Source organism: Schistocerca americana, chromosome 2 (genome assembly GCF_021461395.2).
Source record: "Schistocerca americana isolate TAMUIC-IGC-003095 chromosome 2, iqSchAmer2.1, whole genome shotgun sequence".
Classification (NCBI taxonomy): domain Eukaryota; kingdom Metazoa; phylum Arthropoda; class Insecta; order Orthoptera; family Acrididae; genus Schistocerca; species Schistocerca americana.
Window position 1 is genome coordinate 694,577,063 of NC_060120.1, and position 14,689 is coordinate 694,591,751.

Consider the following 14,689-nt stretch of genomic DNA (forward strand, 5'->3'; position numbering starts at 1 on the left):
GTAAGGACTTGTGACCCAAATGTAGCACTCCAATTAATGAATAGCTTGTTCATAACAGTACATGCAAACAGGCTAAAGAAATTTATTTACATTTAGACACATGAGGTTGCAGTAAAATCTAGTTCACTTGTTCTGAAATATTGGGGTGGGGGGTGGGGGGGGGTGGGGAGGAGAGGGAGACTGAATTGAAACTGGTTAAAGATAAGATTTACTTACAGGAATTCTAAAAGTGAGAGACATTGTGATCAGTTTTCGGACAAAGGCCAACCCCAGGTCACTTTGCCTCTATTAGCCGTGCGCTGGCAGCAGTAGCAAGCAGGTAGGACAAGACAAGCAGAGACTGAGAGATCCAGTAACTAAAGTGTCTAATAATGTAAGATGCTTTATTTTCTCAAAAAAAAATGTTACAATATACAGACTTTATGTGCACAAAAATATAAATCATATGACACTGGCATGGCACAGAAATTACACTCCTGAGGCTGCCACTAAACTTGCCATGTTGTTACAGTTCAGTATCTCAATCCAGTAGCCATCAGGATCCTTAATAAAAGCAATTCCTTTCATTTTTCCTGAAAAACAAAGGACATCATGGATCACAATAACTGTACAAGGCATAATATCTGAAATGTAGGAAATTTACAGATTCCTTAAAAAAAATGAAAATTATAAACACTAAAGTGAGGCCCAACTGGGTAGAGCTTCTTGGAACCACACTTCCTGAGTATCAGGGATAACATGACAGACTAAATGCGAATTTGTTTTAAAAAAATAATCTACTTTGCACTAAGTGTGAGCAAAAGAAAATTTAGCGCCCCCCCCCACACACACAAATTACTTTGTTTAGTCACTAATAACAACTCCCTTGAAACTTCGTGACAGATTAAAACTGTGTGATGGTCTGAGGTTTGTGCAGGGGAAAAACATTCGGTCGCATAATGGTTTCATGCAACCTGTGTGACTTAAGCTCATTTCTATGAAATGCAAGGGGAAAACCAATATTCAACTGTGAATTTGAATCATATCACATATGAAAAACATTCCCAGATTAGAAATGGCACAAAATATTGTAGTCAACTGATGAAAGCTTAATATCAGTCTGTCCCTTACAGACATATATTACTAGATTGGCAAACACGTAGCTTTTACTGAAGCCTGGCATTTGGTGAGGTAAGATGGGGGTTTCAGGAAGTTTGTGTGTGGTACTAACATGATTTTCTGAAATGACATGGCATTGGAAGCTATACGAAGTGGTTTAAAGAATTTCTTCAGTTGAGCAAATATTTACATACTAGTTGAGTTTAACACATTCAGTGTAGAAGCATTATGAGAGAGCATCAAGTTACATATACAGACGTTTACAGCAGACTGCAGTTTTCGTAAGGGCACTCAAACAAATAGACATACTTGTTACCCATGATTAGTAGCAGAGTACTGTTTATAGGATCACTTTCATAACAAGCATACTAGAGTGTGTGTGTGTGTGTGTGTGTGTGTGTGTGTGTGTGTGTGTGTGTGTGTGTGTGTGTGTGTGGGGGGGGGGGGGGGGGGGGTGTTGATCAAAACTGGTTAAATGCACACGATTAACCTATGTCAGTTAATCATTAAACTCCCAAAAATTTACTTAACCTATTTAAATACTACTGGTATCTGGGATACAACAAACTGAGAATAGCTTCAGTGACACCAATGATACTGTATATGATGTAATGTATGTCTGTGGTTCCTTATACCACAAGCCACCATGTTGCACAAACCTCCAAAAAATTTAACTCAAATTTCATGGAAATAATAAAGTAGTACACTCATGCTCATAAATTAAGGATAATGCTGATACATGGTGAAACAATGCTCTGGCGGGTGGTTCGCGGGTTTAAATCACCTCGGGGTGTGACGATTTGGTGCATTTGACCTGTGGTCGTCACACAGTTGCGCTGGCAGGTGTGGTGCACGTTAGAGTACTGTGCAGACACATTCAGATGTGCTAATAGTGACTGTGCATTGAAAATGGCTCAAAGAATACATATTTAGGACATTATGAAGGGTAGAATACTAGGACTACTGGAGGCTGGTCAAATACAGCAGGTCGTAGAACGGGCCCTCTGCGTGCCACAAAGCTCTCTGGTTTCAATAAACATACACGTCCCCACAAATTTGCACGGTTTAAGTAGACATCAAATTAGAGACAGGAATACTTGGGAGAAAATTTGGAAGCTGAAAATCTTAGAGGTGCTCATACACAGAAAGCAAATGTTACACAGTATCCAAGATAGGCCTAGTTTTGCCTTCCTGGAGAAATTGTGTGAAAAACAGGCATTGATTCAATGAGAGCTCCTCATTATTAGAAATGAATCCCTACTCAGATGAACTGGTAGATGCCCTACAAGGAATCATTTGATCTCTACCTTTACCTGTACCAACTTTTTTGACGTAACTGTCAACAGTGAACAGCAATTTTTAAAAAAACACCACCAGTAGACCATACTACAAATAAAAACCATTGTGAAGCTGAAGCCGTCAAACAAATGAAAACTGCTTCCATAATTTTGTGGAATTCCAGGATCACATGGAAGAACTACATCTCGTTGTAAAAAAAGGACAAGAAAGCCAACAGTAAATCCACAGGATTATCCCTGGGGTGAGAAAAATCAAATCAAAATACAAGAAAGGAGGAACAGTTACTTTTTATAGATAAATTACAGTCATGTGACTTTTGAAGCAATGAACATGTGTTAGTGACAATTCTGTTCTGCGCATCTGAATGCTCACTCCATAGATATTCATATTCTACGACTATGACGAGCAACATGAGTGTTACACTGTAAGCCTTGCTTAAATCAACTCCACACCCATTAATGCAGATATAAGGTCTCATTTACTGGTTTCAAAAAATTTAGGCCTCCAACAACAGGTGTATTCCGTTTTGTGTGTGAATGTGACATAAACCATCAGAACAGGCAGGGAATATGACTAACACACCTAACAGAAACAGCCGAGCAAATAAGCTGTGGCTGAGTACTACCCGGAATACAATCAGAAAAAGATATGATGAGTACCGCAGCAATTAGTAACACTATTGACATAAGGATGCCAGAAAATCTTATGAACAGGTATGGAGGTTTTGGATTAAGATGACACTTTTCCCGTTATTACCACAAATTGAAGTATTTCTATTTTAAAAGCCTGGGGTCAAGTGACGTTCTATTCAGCCATCATAATCTTATTACAATTTTTCTTGTATTTAGTGAGTATAACTGTTCTTTTATTAATTTTGAAGAATGAGATATTTGGATTAATGTTGCAGAAAATTTAATACAGATAAAAAGCAAAGGCATGAACAATACACACTGGCTGTTTCCTATAAAAAATTCTGGGTCTCTAGTGGATCAAAATGAAGTAAACTGTAAAATTTCGTACCCCAATTATTTTTTTGACTGTACTGCACTGGGAATATCTGCTCATAGAATGTATGTCACGCCTCCGAAGAAAACTTTCTATTTTTTGATTTGTTGTCTAAAAGTTGAAAATTCAGTAATTACAAACAAACAGAAAGGCAGGTCAATAATCACTTTTCTAAGATGCACTAAAGACAAAAATAATAAATAATACCCGATCTCGAGGGAGAGGTAGGGAGGGGGGAGGGGACAAGTTGCACATTGTTAAGGTTATTACTGGCCAACTTTTCTGCCCTCTTGTAGTTTTTACAATTCTTCTCAACTGAATTTTCTAAGACTTTCTTGTTTTGTCTCTATGCATTCACTGCAATAGAAAGGTGGCACTGTGTCATTAGGAGACACTGTGATCTTGAATTATGATTTTCTCCATAATGCACAGGGCAGATCTCACATTTTATTGATACAACAGGTTTGACATCATTAGCCAAATTGCTCTGCATTTTGAGATGGCCCAGTTTAGTTTGGTTGAAATCAGCTATATCAATAAAATTAAATTTACTGTAATACTTGCACCTGTTGCATTATAACTGTCTTAACAATCAATCTCTCTTCTGTACAGCATTATTTTTCTACTGATTGTTCATTGTTTCACAAAAATAATTTTCTCTTCATTTTGGAAACATATGTTTTCTTAGTTTGAAGATTTTTTTCCTCCTTTGGCTACTATCATTGTTCATTCAACAATCTTATCCCAGCTTTTGTAGTCCTGTATGCTTTGTTCAGTGATTTGTACGCATTTATGTTGCTGTAATTTTTTTTCTATTATCACCTGCTATTGATCCACATCCTCCGTGGGACAACTGTTTTGTCTATTAGTACAGACTCTTATTTTGACCCTTTTTCTCCTTCTGTATTATTACCTAAACCAGTGTAGGAGGCCATTGCCTCTTATTATTACTAATCTCAACATGTTTCTACAGTCCTTCCAAAAGCATGTTTTCACTGTAGAAAAACTACAGACGTATCAACTTTTTATGCAGTTCTGGTTCCCCTTAGGACTATTTCAAAAGCCTCACAACGAAAGTTCCCAGTTACAGCTGCAGTTCATCTTCACATTCTATCATTCTAAAATGATCAATCCTTAGACCATACCCTTTTTGTCCTTGACCTATATATTGACTCTTATCAACCACCATTCCCAGTAGTTCCTGCCTCAATTTAAAATCCCTACCTTTCAAGGATGAGTAACCCCCCCCCTTACCAACCAACCTTTCCCAACCAACTCCTCTTTCCTCCTGAAGAAAAAAAACATATAGCTCTGGTATTGAGAATGATCATTTTCCATATTTAGTATTTCTACCAACAACAGTGGATGTGGCAACTCCCGAAAGTAAGTGCTGGCCAACCTTTGTCACTTTTTCATCGTCTATACCATGGTAATGCACTATGACTGTCATAATTCAAGACCCGATTACAAAGAATTACAAGGGGCTTTAACTGTGTTGTCAATAGCAAGCACTACTACCCATCCGGAATGTTTTCTCCACAGATATGAAACACACATTGTACAACATACTAGAGATGGGTCGTTCGCGAACTAACGGGCCCGAAGGAACGGTTCATCAAGATGAACGGAACGAGCGATGAACGAATTCTAAGGAACGGTCTTTCACATTTCACTTCGGTCGTGGCTTTCTACTTATAGTTTCCAGAAATGGGAAACGGTCGGTCTTGTTCCTGCAACTGCATGTCGGCCAGTCTCGTTCCACCCTCGGTCCCGTTCCTGTCAGTCTCAGTCACGACTTTCTACTTACAGTTCCCCGGAACAGGAAATGGTCAGTCTCGTTCCCACACAGCAAGTCAGCCGGCCTCATTCCATTCCCATCTGTCTCTGTCTCGTTTCGCCGGACTCATCCTCCTTTGCGTGGCCATTCATCGCAGTTCCACTGCCGAATGCTCATAGTTCAGTATAGAATTGTTCATTTCATTCACTGCGCATGCCCATTCTAGATCCGTTTCAAATCTTTTTTGAACTCTGAACATCTGGTTCTTTTCGTATTCCATTCAGTGTCCATGACCAGTAATTAAAATGTGTTTTATAATTACATAAAATTACGTGGTATGTAATACATACATCTTTGCAGGTAACACAGCGGCATATCAGCTTGTTTCACTATTTCGAAAAACAGCAGAAGAAATACTTGTAAAAAAGCAAGAGTTTTTTTGTTATTACACATGCATAGGAAGTCGGCGTGGCACACACGAGTGGCCATTTTCTGTCTTTTTTGATCCAAGGTAAAAGAGCATGTTTATTGTTGTGGCAGGCAGACCGACTTACAACTGAATGATGTCCGCATTCCATAATCGAGTTTCTGGTGTCACATTTTGTAAAGTGAACATCATAACTTCTACAATATTTCAGTGGTACAGGGTGCCGCACGAAAAATCAGCCCCGAGTACTAGACTGCTCATTGTTGCCTACCACTCGTCATCTATTGTTTCGAAGTTGTCTGCATTAGCTTATTTGTTATTTCTTCACAGCCTAATTATTACATGTTTATCTATTCTGCTCGTAACGGTCAACAAATCCTGCGTAATTGGCGAGCAGTCTACACTTCGGGCCCGTTTTTCATGCGCCACCTTACATTATTTCACTGTGAACAGCCACATAACGTTACAGTTGGCTAAACAAGAGGTTTTGCAGAATCACAACAAAAACTATAAGTGAGTGAGAATTCTGTTGCGAAATAAAGCTCTATATTCCAGGGTGGAGGCAAGTGCCTCTTCTTGGCGCCTTCCATCTTGAGCCAGCTATACCACTAATTTACAATTTTTCATAAGAACCATATACCAAGCACAAATGAACGGTGAACGAGTAAAAATGAACGGTTCCCAAAAACGAGCGATCACCAGTGAACTAGTTCTCAAGGATGAACGAGTTTGCCCATCTCTACAACACACACATTTGCTTCTCTGAATTCAATTACACAGGTAATTTGGTTAATCAAATTAATGAATTACTCTGTATTGGACCAAGGAATACCAATGTTTCCTTGCATTAAAGCTCTCACCAAATAAAAGCGATATCAACCTCCATATGTTTGTTGTCACATACTCTGTGTGTGTTTTTTTTTTTTTTTTTTTCCACACAAGAGACTCATACCAGTCTTTCTAGAACCTTGAACAATGAGAATTGAATTACTGATAGTGCACTTGCAACAACATTCACAAAGGAATCATGACAATCAGATAATTAAGAAAGTTGAAAAGCTAATTTTTCCGTAAATATTTCGAAGCTGCCATTGTTGTATAGAAAAATTAGGTTTAAAACACTCACTAACTAAATAAATTATTTTACAGATCCACAATTTTTAAAAATATTTAGAAGCCTAATATTTAATTAAAAATAAGAATAAAGAACCACACACACATTTTGCAGTTTCACTTACAGTGATTTCTTTGTTTCACAAGTACACTACAGACCCACAAAAAGAACTTCCACAGAAAGAACACCTGTCATTGGATGATGCTGCTTGGCAGAGGTCCTACATCATTCTCTTGCGGTACAAACTGGTCTTATAGGTACGTGATGGGCAGCAGGACGATTCCAGTTACTTTTGTTTTGCTCCTCGTATAATTTATGTCAAAATACACATGTAATATTATCATCTCTCTAACATGTTCAGCTAGTTTCTGCTGCTATTTACATCATATATTCGCTGTTGTCACCAAAGTAACGAGATTATTGCCACCTCTCAACCAGTATCTGGTGCCTACTGTAAATACTGTAGCATATCTGTGTTCTATTAATCAATATTCTGTTAATGCGAGATCACACTTTTCAGTGTTCAAGTATAAAGATATTTTAGTGTGAAACATTCATCATTGCGCTGATGAAAGAATGCAAAACAGTGACAAGTGTGTCAATGCAATATTTTGCACAAGAGAAAAACATTCTAGTTTTTAAAAAAAGTGGGATACTTTTACTGTCAGCAGATGTGGCAAATATTCTCCCTGTTAGTCTCCAGTATTTCCTTTATTTTACTTTAAATTTCAAAACTGTTTTTCACTGCAGGGCATCATGGTACTCAAAACATTAAACAACTGATTAACAGTTTGATCTGTAAATCCAGCACAACCATCTGATAATGAAATCCTTCAAAACCAGCAGTGGTAATGAACAACAAGTTTTTTTGAAAATATGGCAAAAATTTAGTGGCTGGTAGTTGGTTAAAAACTTATAAAGAAACTTGGGCATAGCTTTATTATACGTACCATCATTTGGTTTCTTAACAAACTCAACTCCAAGCTTCTCAAATCTCTCACAAGCTTTGTCCACATCTGGTACCATCACACCAATATGACCTGCAGTAACATACAAAAGACACATTATTTGGAACTCCATGATACTTTTTTTTTTAATTTTAAAATTCCTCAAACTTACAATTTTTTATTATTATTTGCTTGCCTAAACATAATATTCTACATTTTTGGTATTTCCTGAAAAGCAATGCCTTTTTTTTTTTAAGTGCATTTGCTGTTCACACCATGAGCTTTATGTACAGGGTGGAGAAAAATTATGTCACGAAATTTTAACACCGGATATATGAGGCCAGTGGGAACCAAAATTACTAATGTTTTGTAGGTCTCCAACACACCATTTTTAAACTATTGAAACTTGATGCGAAGCGCTCCGATTGGCCTTAGGATTGCCCTGTTGCCATTGGTTGGTTGACGGGTAGCGTTAAGGTTTTCGGTTCACACATACAAACGTTCCTCGCCCTGTCACTGCCGCAATGTGATACGCACACACGTCGAATAGATTGTGGTGTTTGTCTCCACCTCATGTCAGAGGTATTCCGATGTAATCTTCGCTTCGGAGCACACACGGCACCTGCAATTTAGGCGTACAGTAAGCATGGTGGCGCAGTATTTGTTCGAAGAGCAACAAGATATGGTTTTTGTTTATCAGGGTGTATATGGGGACAAGGAAAAAAAAATTCCCGGATATCCTGTTTAACCCCCCCCATGAACCATGGACCTTGCCGTTGGTGGGGAGGCTTGTGTGCCTCAGCGATACAGATAGCCGTACCGTAGGTGCAACCACAACGGAGGGGTATCTGTTGAGAGGCCAGACAAACGTGTGGTTCCTGAAGAGGGGCAGCAGCCTTTTCAGTAGTTGCAAGGGCAACAGTCTGGATGATTGACTGATCTGGCCTTGTAACAATAACCAAAACGGCCTTGCTGTGCTGGTACTGCAAACGGCTGAAAGCAAGGGGAAACTACAGCCGTAATTTTTCCCGAGGGCATGCAGCTTTACTGTATGATTAAATGATGATGGCGTTCTCTTGGGTAAAATATTCCGGAGGTAAAATAGTCCCCCATTCGGATCTCCAGGCGGGGACTACTCAAGAGGATGTCGTTATCAGGAGAAAGAAAACTGGCGTTCTACGGATCGGAGTGTGGAATGTCAGATCCCTTAATCGGGCAGGTAGGTTAGAAAATTTAAAAAGGGAAATGGATAGGTTGAAGTTAGATATAGTGGGAATTAGTGAAGTTCGGTGGCAGGAGGAACAAGACTTCTGGTCAGGTGACTACAGGGTTATAAACACAAAATCAAATAGGGGTAATGCAGGAGTAGGTTTAATAATGAATAGGAAAATAGGAATGCGGGTAAGCTACTACAAACAGCATAGTGACGCGTTATTGTGGCCAAGATAGATACGAAGCCCACACCTACTACAGTAGTACAAGTTTATATGCCAACTGGCTCTGCAGATGATGAAGAAATTGAAGAAATGTATGAGGAAATAAAAGAAATTATTCAGATTGTGAAGGGAGACGAAAATTTAATAGTCATGGGTGACTGGAATTCGAGTGTAGGAAAAGGGAGAGAAGGAAACATAGTAGGTGAATATGGATTGGGGGTAAGAAATGAAAGAGGAAGCCGCCTGGTAGAATTTTGCACAGAGCACAACATAATCATAACTAACACTTGGTTTAAGACTCATGAAAGAAGGTTGTATACATGGAAGAACCCTGGAGATACTAAAAGGTATCAGATAGATTATATAATGGTAAGACAGGGATTTAGGAACCAGGTTTTAAATTGTAAGACATTTCCAGGGGCAGATGTGGACTCTGACCACAATCTATTGGTTATGAACTGTAGATTAAAACTGAAGAAACTGCAAAAAGGTGGGAATTTAAGGAGATGGGACCTGGATAAACTGACTAAACCAGAGGTTGTACAGCGTTTCAGGGAGAGCATAAGGGAACAATTGACAGGAATGGGGGAAAGAAATACAGTAGAAGAAGAATGGGTAGCTTTGAGGGATGAAGTAGCGGAAATCCTTGGGTAACAGAAGAAATATTGAATTTAATTGATGAAAGGAGAAAATATAAAAATGCAGTAAATGTAGCAGGCAAAAAGGAATACAAACGTCTCAAAAATGAGATGGACAGGAAGTGCAAAATGGCTAAGCAGGGATGGCTAGAGGACAAATGTAAGGATGTAGAGGGCTATCTCACTAGGGGTATGATAGATACTGCCTACAGGAAAATTAAAGAGACCTTTGGAGATAAGAGAACGACTTGTATGAATATCAAGAGCTCAGATGGAAACCCAGTTCTAAGCAACGAAGGGAAAGCAGAAAGGTGGAAGGAGTATATAGAGGGTCTATACAAGGGCGATGTACTTGAGGACAATATTCTGGAAATGGAAGAGGATGTAGATGAAGATGAAATGGGAGATATGATACTGTGTGAAGAGTTTGACAGAGCACTGAAAGACCTGAGTCGAAACAAGCCCCCGGAGTAGACAACATTCCATTGGAACTACTGACGGCCTTGGGAGAGCTGGTCCTGACAAAACTCTACCATCTGGTGAGCAAGATGTATGAAACAGGTGAAATACTCTCAGACTTCAAGAAGAATATAATAATTCCAATCCCAAAGAAAGCTGGTGTTGACAGATGTGAAAATTACCGAACTATCAGTTTAATAAGTTACAGCTGCAAAATACTAACACGAATTCTTTACAGACAAATGGAGAAGCTAGTAGAAGCCAACCTCAGGGAAGATCAGTTTGGATTCCGTAGAAACACTGGAACACGTGAGGCAATACTGACCTTACGACTTATCTTAGAAGAAAGATTAAGGAAAGGCAAACCTACGTTTCTAGCATTTGTAGACTTAGAGAAAGCTTTTGACAATGTTGACTGGAATACTCTCTTTCAAATTCTAAAGGTGGCAGGGGTAAAATACAGGGAGCGAAAGGCTATTTACAATTTGTACAGAAACCAGATGGCAGTTATAAGAGTCGAGGGACATGAAAGGGAAGCAGTGGTTGGGAAGGGAGTAAGACAGGGTTGTAGCCTCTCCCCGATGTTGTTCAATCTGTATATTTAGCAAGCAGTAAAGGAAACGAAAGAAAAATTCAGAGTAGGTATTAAAATCCATGGAGAAGAAGTAAAAACTTTGAAGTTCGCCAATGACATTGTAATTCTGTCAGAGACAGCAAAGGACTTGGAAGAGCAGTTGAATGGAATGGACAGTGTCTTGAAAGGAGTATATAAGATGAACATGAACATCAACAAAAGCAAAACAAGGATAATGGAATGTAGTCTAATTAAGTCGGGTGATGCTGAGGGAATTAGATTAGGAAATGAGGCACTTAAAGTAGTAAAGGAGTTTTGCTATTTGGGGAGAAAAATAACTGATGATGGTCGAAGTAGAGAGGATATAAAATGTAGGCTGGCAATGGCAAGGAAAGCATTTCTGAAGAAGAGAAATTTGTTAACATCCAGTATTGATTTAAGTGTCAGGAAGTCGTTTCTGAAAGTATTCGTATGGAGTGTAGCCATGTATGGAAGTGAAACATGGACGATAAATAGTTTGGACAAGAAGAGAATAGAAGCTTTTGAAATGTGGTGCTACAGAAGAATGCTGAAGATTAGATGGGTAGATCATATAACTAATGAGGAGGTATTGAATAGGATGGGGGAGAAGAGAAGTTTGTGGCACAACTTGACGAGAAGAAGGGATCGGTTGGTAGGACAAGTTCTGAGGCATCAAGGGATCACCAATTTAGTATTGGAGGGCAGCGTGGAGGGTAAAAATCATAGAGGGAGACCAAGAGATGAATACACTAAGCAGATTCAGAAGGATGTGGGTTGCAGTAGGTACTGGGAGATGAAAAAGCTTGCACAGGATAGAGTAGCATGGAGAGCTGCATCAAACCAGTCTCAGGACTGAAGACCACAACAACACAACAACACAACAACATCCCGTTTAAAAAATATGCTTTTTCCCGGGCGAAAATACAATTTTTCTGTGCTAAGTGACAGTAGGTTTTCCGTAGATTTTCCCTCGGAACTGTAAAACTTATCAATCCTTTGAATGGTTAACGTTTTATACAATCGCGTAGAATTTCCCGGGAAAAAAAAGAAAAGACGGGGCAGAGATGTTTTGGAGAGACTTTTAATAAAAAAAAGGAGAGAAGTTTTGGAAAGACTTTTGATTTGCAGCAACATATACGCTGCATATTTTCGTATTACGAAAGTATAAATTCGAATTGCACCAAACACAGTGCGTTAGTTTCCGGAGTGTTGAAACCGAGGTTGCGATGTCTTTTTGTAAGGCCGGTATTACACTATCAAATTTCTTTGTCAAAGATTTGATCAAAGATGTGATCCAATATTCCCTCCAATATATTAGACAAAGATCTTTGACGTAGCGCTAGAAGGGGTATTACACTGTCATCAAATTTTTCGTCAAAGTTTAAGATGGCTGACAACAACTTGTTATTTAACCGCAACAGTTCTACGTACTCCAATTGCATTGTGTGCAAATGCGAAAAAGAAGTGGGGGGGGGGGGGGGGGGAATGGAATCATACATACGAGGTTGACAGTCTTAAAAGTCATAGGATTACAACTTGATAATAAATTCAGTTTGGAGGAGCACACCACAGAACCGCAGAAAGGCCTTAACAAATCTGTATTTGCAATTCGAGTGTTAGCAGACATAGGCAACATAAATATGAAAAAGCTTGCATACTTTCATTCCATAATGTCATATGGGATAAATCTTGAAGTCAAACAAAAGTTTTCAAGGTCCAAAAGCGTGTAATACGTATTATTTGTGGAGTAAATTCACGGACCTCCTGCAGAAACCTCTTCAACGAACTGGGTATACTAACTACTGCCTCTCAGTATATTTACTTCTTAATGAAATTTGTCGTAAATAATATATCTCTTTTTCCAACAAACAACTCAGTTCATACATACAATATCAGGAACAAAAATGATCTGCACAAGGGCTTAAAAGCACTTACTTTAGTTCAAAAAGGGGTCCACTACTCAGGAACACTCATCTTCAATAATTTGCCAGCAAACATAAAAAATTTAGTTAGAAATAAAGATCAGTTTAAAAGGAGCCTGAAAGACTTACTACTGGCCAACTCCTCCTACTCCATTGGCGAAATTTTTATAGAAACAAATGATGTATTTATTCATACTATTAGTATTGCTATTTCAGCTTAAAAAAAATCTACATGTTCCACATCCACGAGGATCTCCTCAGCACGGATCTATGGAACGAAAAAACTAATCTAATCTGGGTGAAGCCGTGGGTTTTACGACGACACGATAAAAGCATTCAACAAAACTTGTTACGTGAGTTTACAGTGGAAGACGTCAAGTCGTACATCAATTACTTAAGAATGGATGAGCATATATTTCTGTATGTGCTCAATGAAGTGTATCCTCATATCACAAAGCACAATATTCACTTAAGAACTGCTACATCTTCAGAAGACAGGCTCACTACTATAACACTCAGATTCCTTGCTACAGGAGAGGGTTATGTTAGGTTGGGTTAGGTTACGTCTCCAATCTTCTTAATCTATTTTTGTATTCAGGGTGCCTCACGTTGTAAAGCGCCTCATCAGCTTCAGACATCTCTATTAATTTTGTAGTTGTCGGCACACATCAATTGTATTTACCGGCAATGGTTATAAAAACACTACAGACGACAGAACGCTGCAGCGATGCTAGCGCTCCATGTGGTAACATGTCACATTGCAGTAAACAGAAGACAAGCGGTTTCTTTGATCAAATATACAGCGACGCCCTAGATTTGATCTAATATTGGACGACATTTGACAAAGTCCCTATTACACTATCAAATATCTTTGACACAGAAATTTGCTAGTGTAATACCGGCCTAAGCGAGTCATATCTCAAGCCACGAGATCTCGCCAGCCGATGACAGCAGCTATTCAGAGGATAGGACACGTGTTACAGTTGCCAATAGCAAGATCACTGGTTACATAGCGCGAACACACAAGAGGAAAAGTTAACGGTTTACATTAATGTACCCAGTACCGTATATCTACAAGAAAAGCTAAGCTTTCACATATAGTATTGGTCTCGAAGATTAACACTCTACAACAGAAGCTAAGCTTTCACATGAAATATTGATCTTTTTTGCGTGTGTTATACTTTGATACATCACACAAATGTGCCAGTAAATTTAAAATCATGACATAAATGTTTCGGCTCGAAATTCTTGTAAGTGGCTGGTCCTCAAAATGTTCAGTTTCGAACACTCTGTGATTTAGATATCCATCCCACTTTCTCACACGTAACATAATTCATCTTGCGTAAAAAGAAATTTACTTTGAAAGTAACGCTTTTCTAACCACCGTTCGCAATACTATCCGGAGACTGTTAGAAATAGGTTCGATTTACCAGTTGCCAGAGAGTGCCAGAAAACAGGCTTTACTGTGCTTGTGCAACTACAGTGGGGTAGGAAGCTCGCATGTTCGTGTATATAAAGCACTAAGAGAGCTTACATTACACAATAAAAGAACAGGGCATCAGAGAATACTCCAAAGCGCATCGGAATTTCGTAAACCATACTAAAATGCATAATTCGGCTTGAAATGCAAATTGGCCTTCTCCAGATTCACAATGAAGTAGGTCCCATCTGATATTAAGCTTTTCTGTGTGGTTTTTGGGATGTAAATTTTCTTGGTGTACCAGTACTCTACGATCTCATTTTTGGTTCTTTATTATGGCATAATGCCATTCATGGCAAAGATGACAACGTGCACTTGAAATTCAGCGAACAATTGGAATTAGCCAATACTGTAGAACGAAACACTTCGTTTCATATAAAATGATTGCCTCAGCGGAAAGATTAATAAAGCCAAATTTCTTTAGTAAACTTGCAAAAATAACTTCATTGTTCTGCAAGGCGATTAAAGCTTGACTGCTACTAACTTGGAAAT

General features: G+C 38.8%; 1 protein-coding gene across 5 annotated transcripts in view; it reads right to left on the minus strand.

Annotated features, from left to right (window-relative positions):
* Window positions 1-366: 366 nt before the first annotated feature.
* LOC124593554 (lactoylglutathione lyase) overlaps window positions 367-14,689 on the minus strand; it is a 124,225-nt gene continuing 109,902 nt past the window's right edge. For all 5 annotated transcript variants that reach the window (XM_047131944.1, XM_047131942.1, XM_047131946.1 and 2 more), the window contains exons 5-6: window positions 7,671-7,760; window positions 367-572 (exon numbers count right to left, since the gene is read on the minus strand). In XM_047131944.1, the coding sequence (XP_046987900.1) occupies window positions 469-572; window positions 7,671-7,760 (194 nt within the window). In that variant the 3' untranslated portion in view covers window positions 367-468. The remainder of the gene's footprint in view (window positions 573-7,670; window positions 7,761-14,689) is intronic.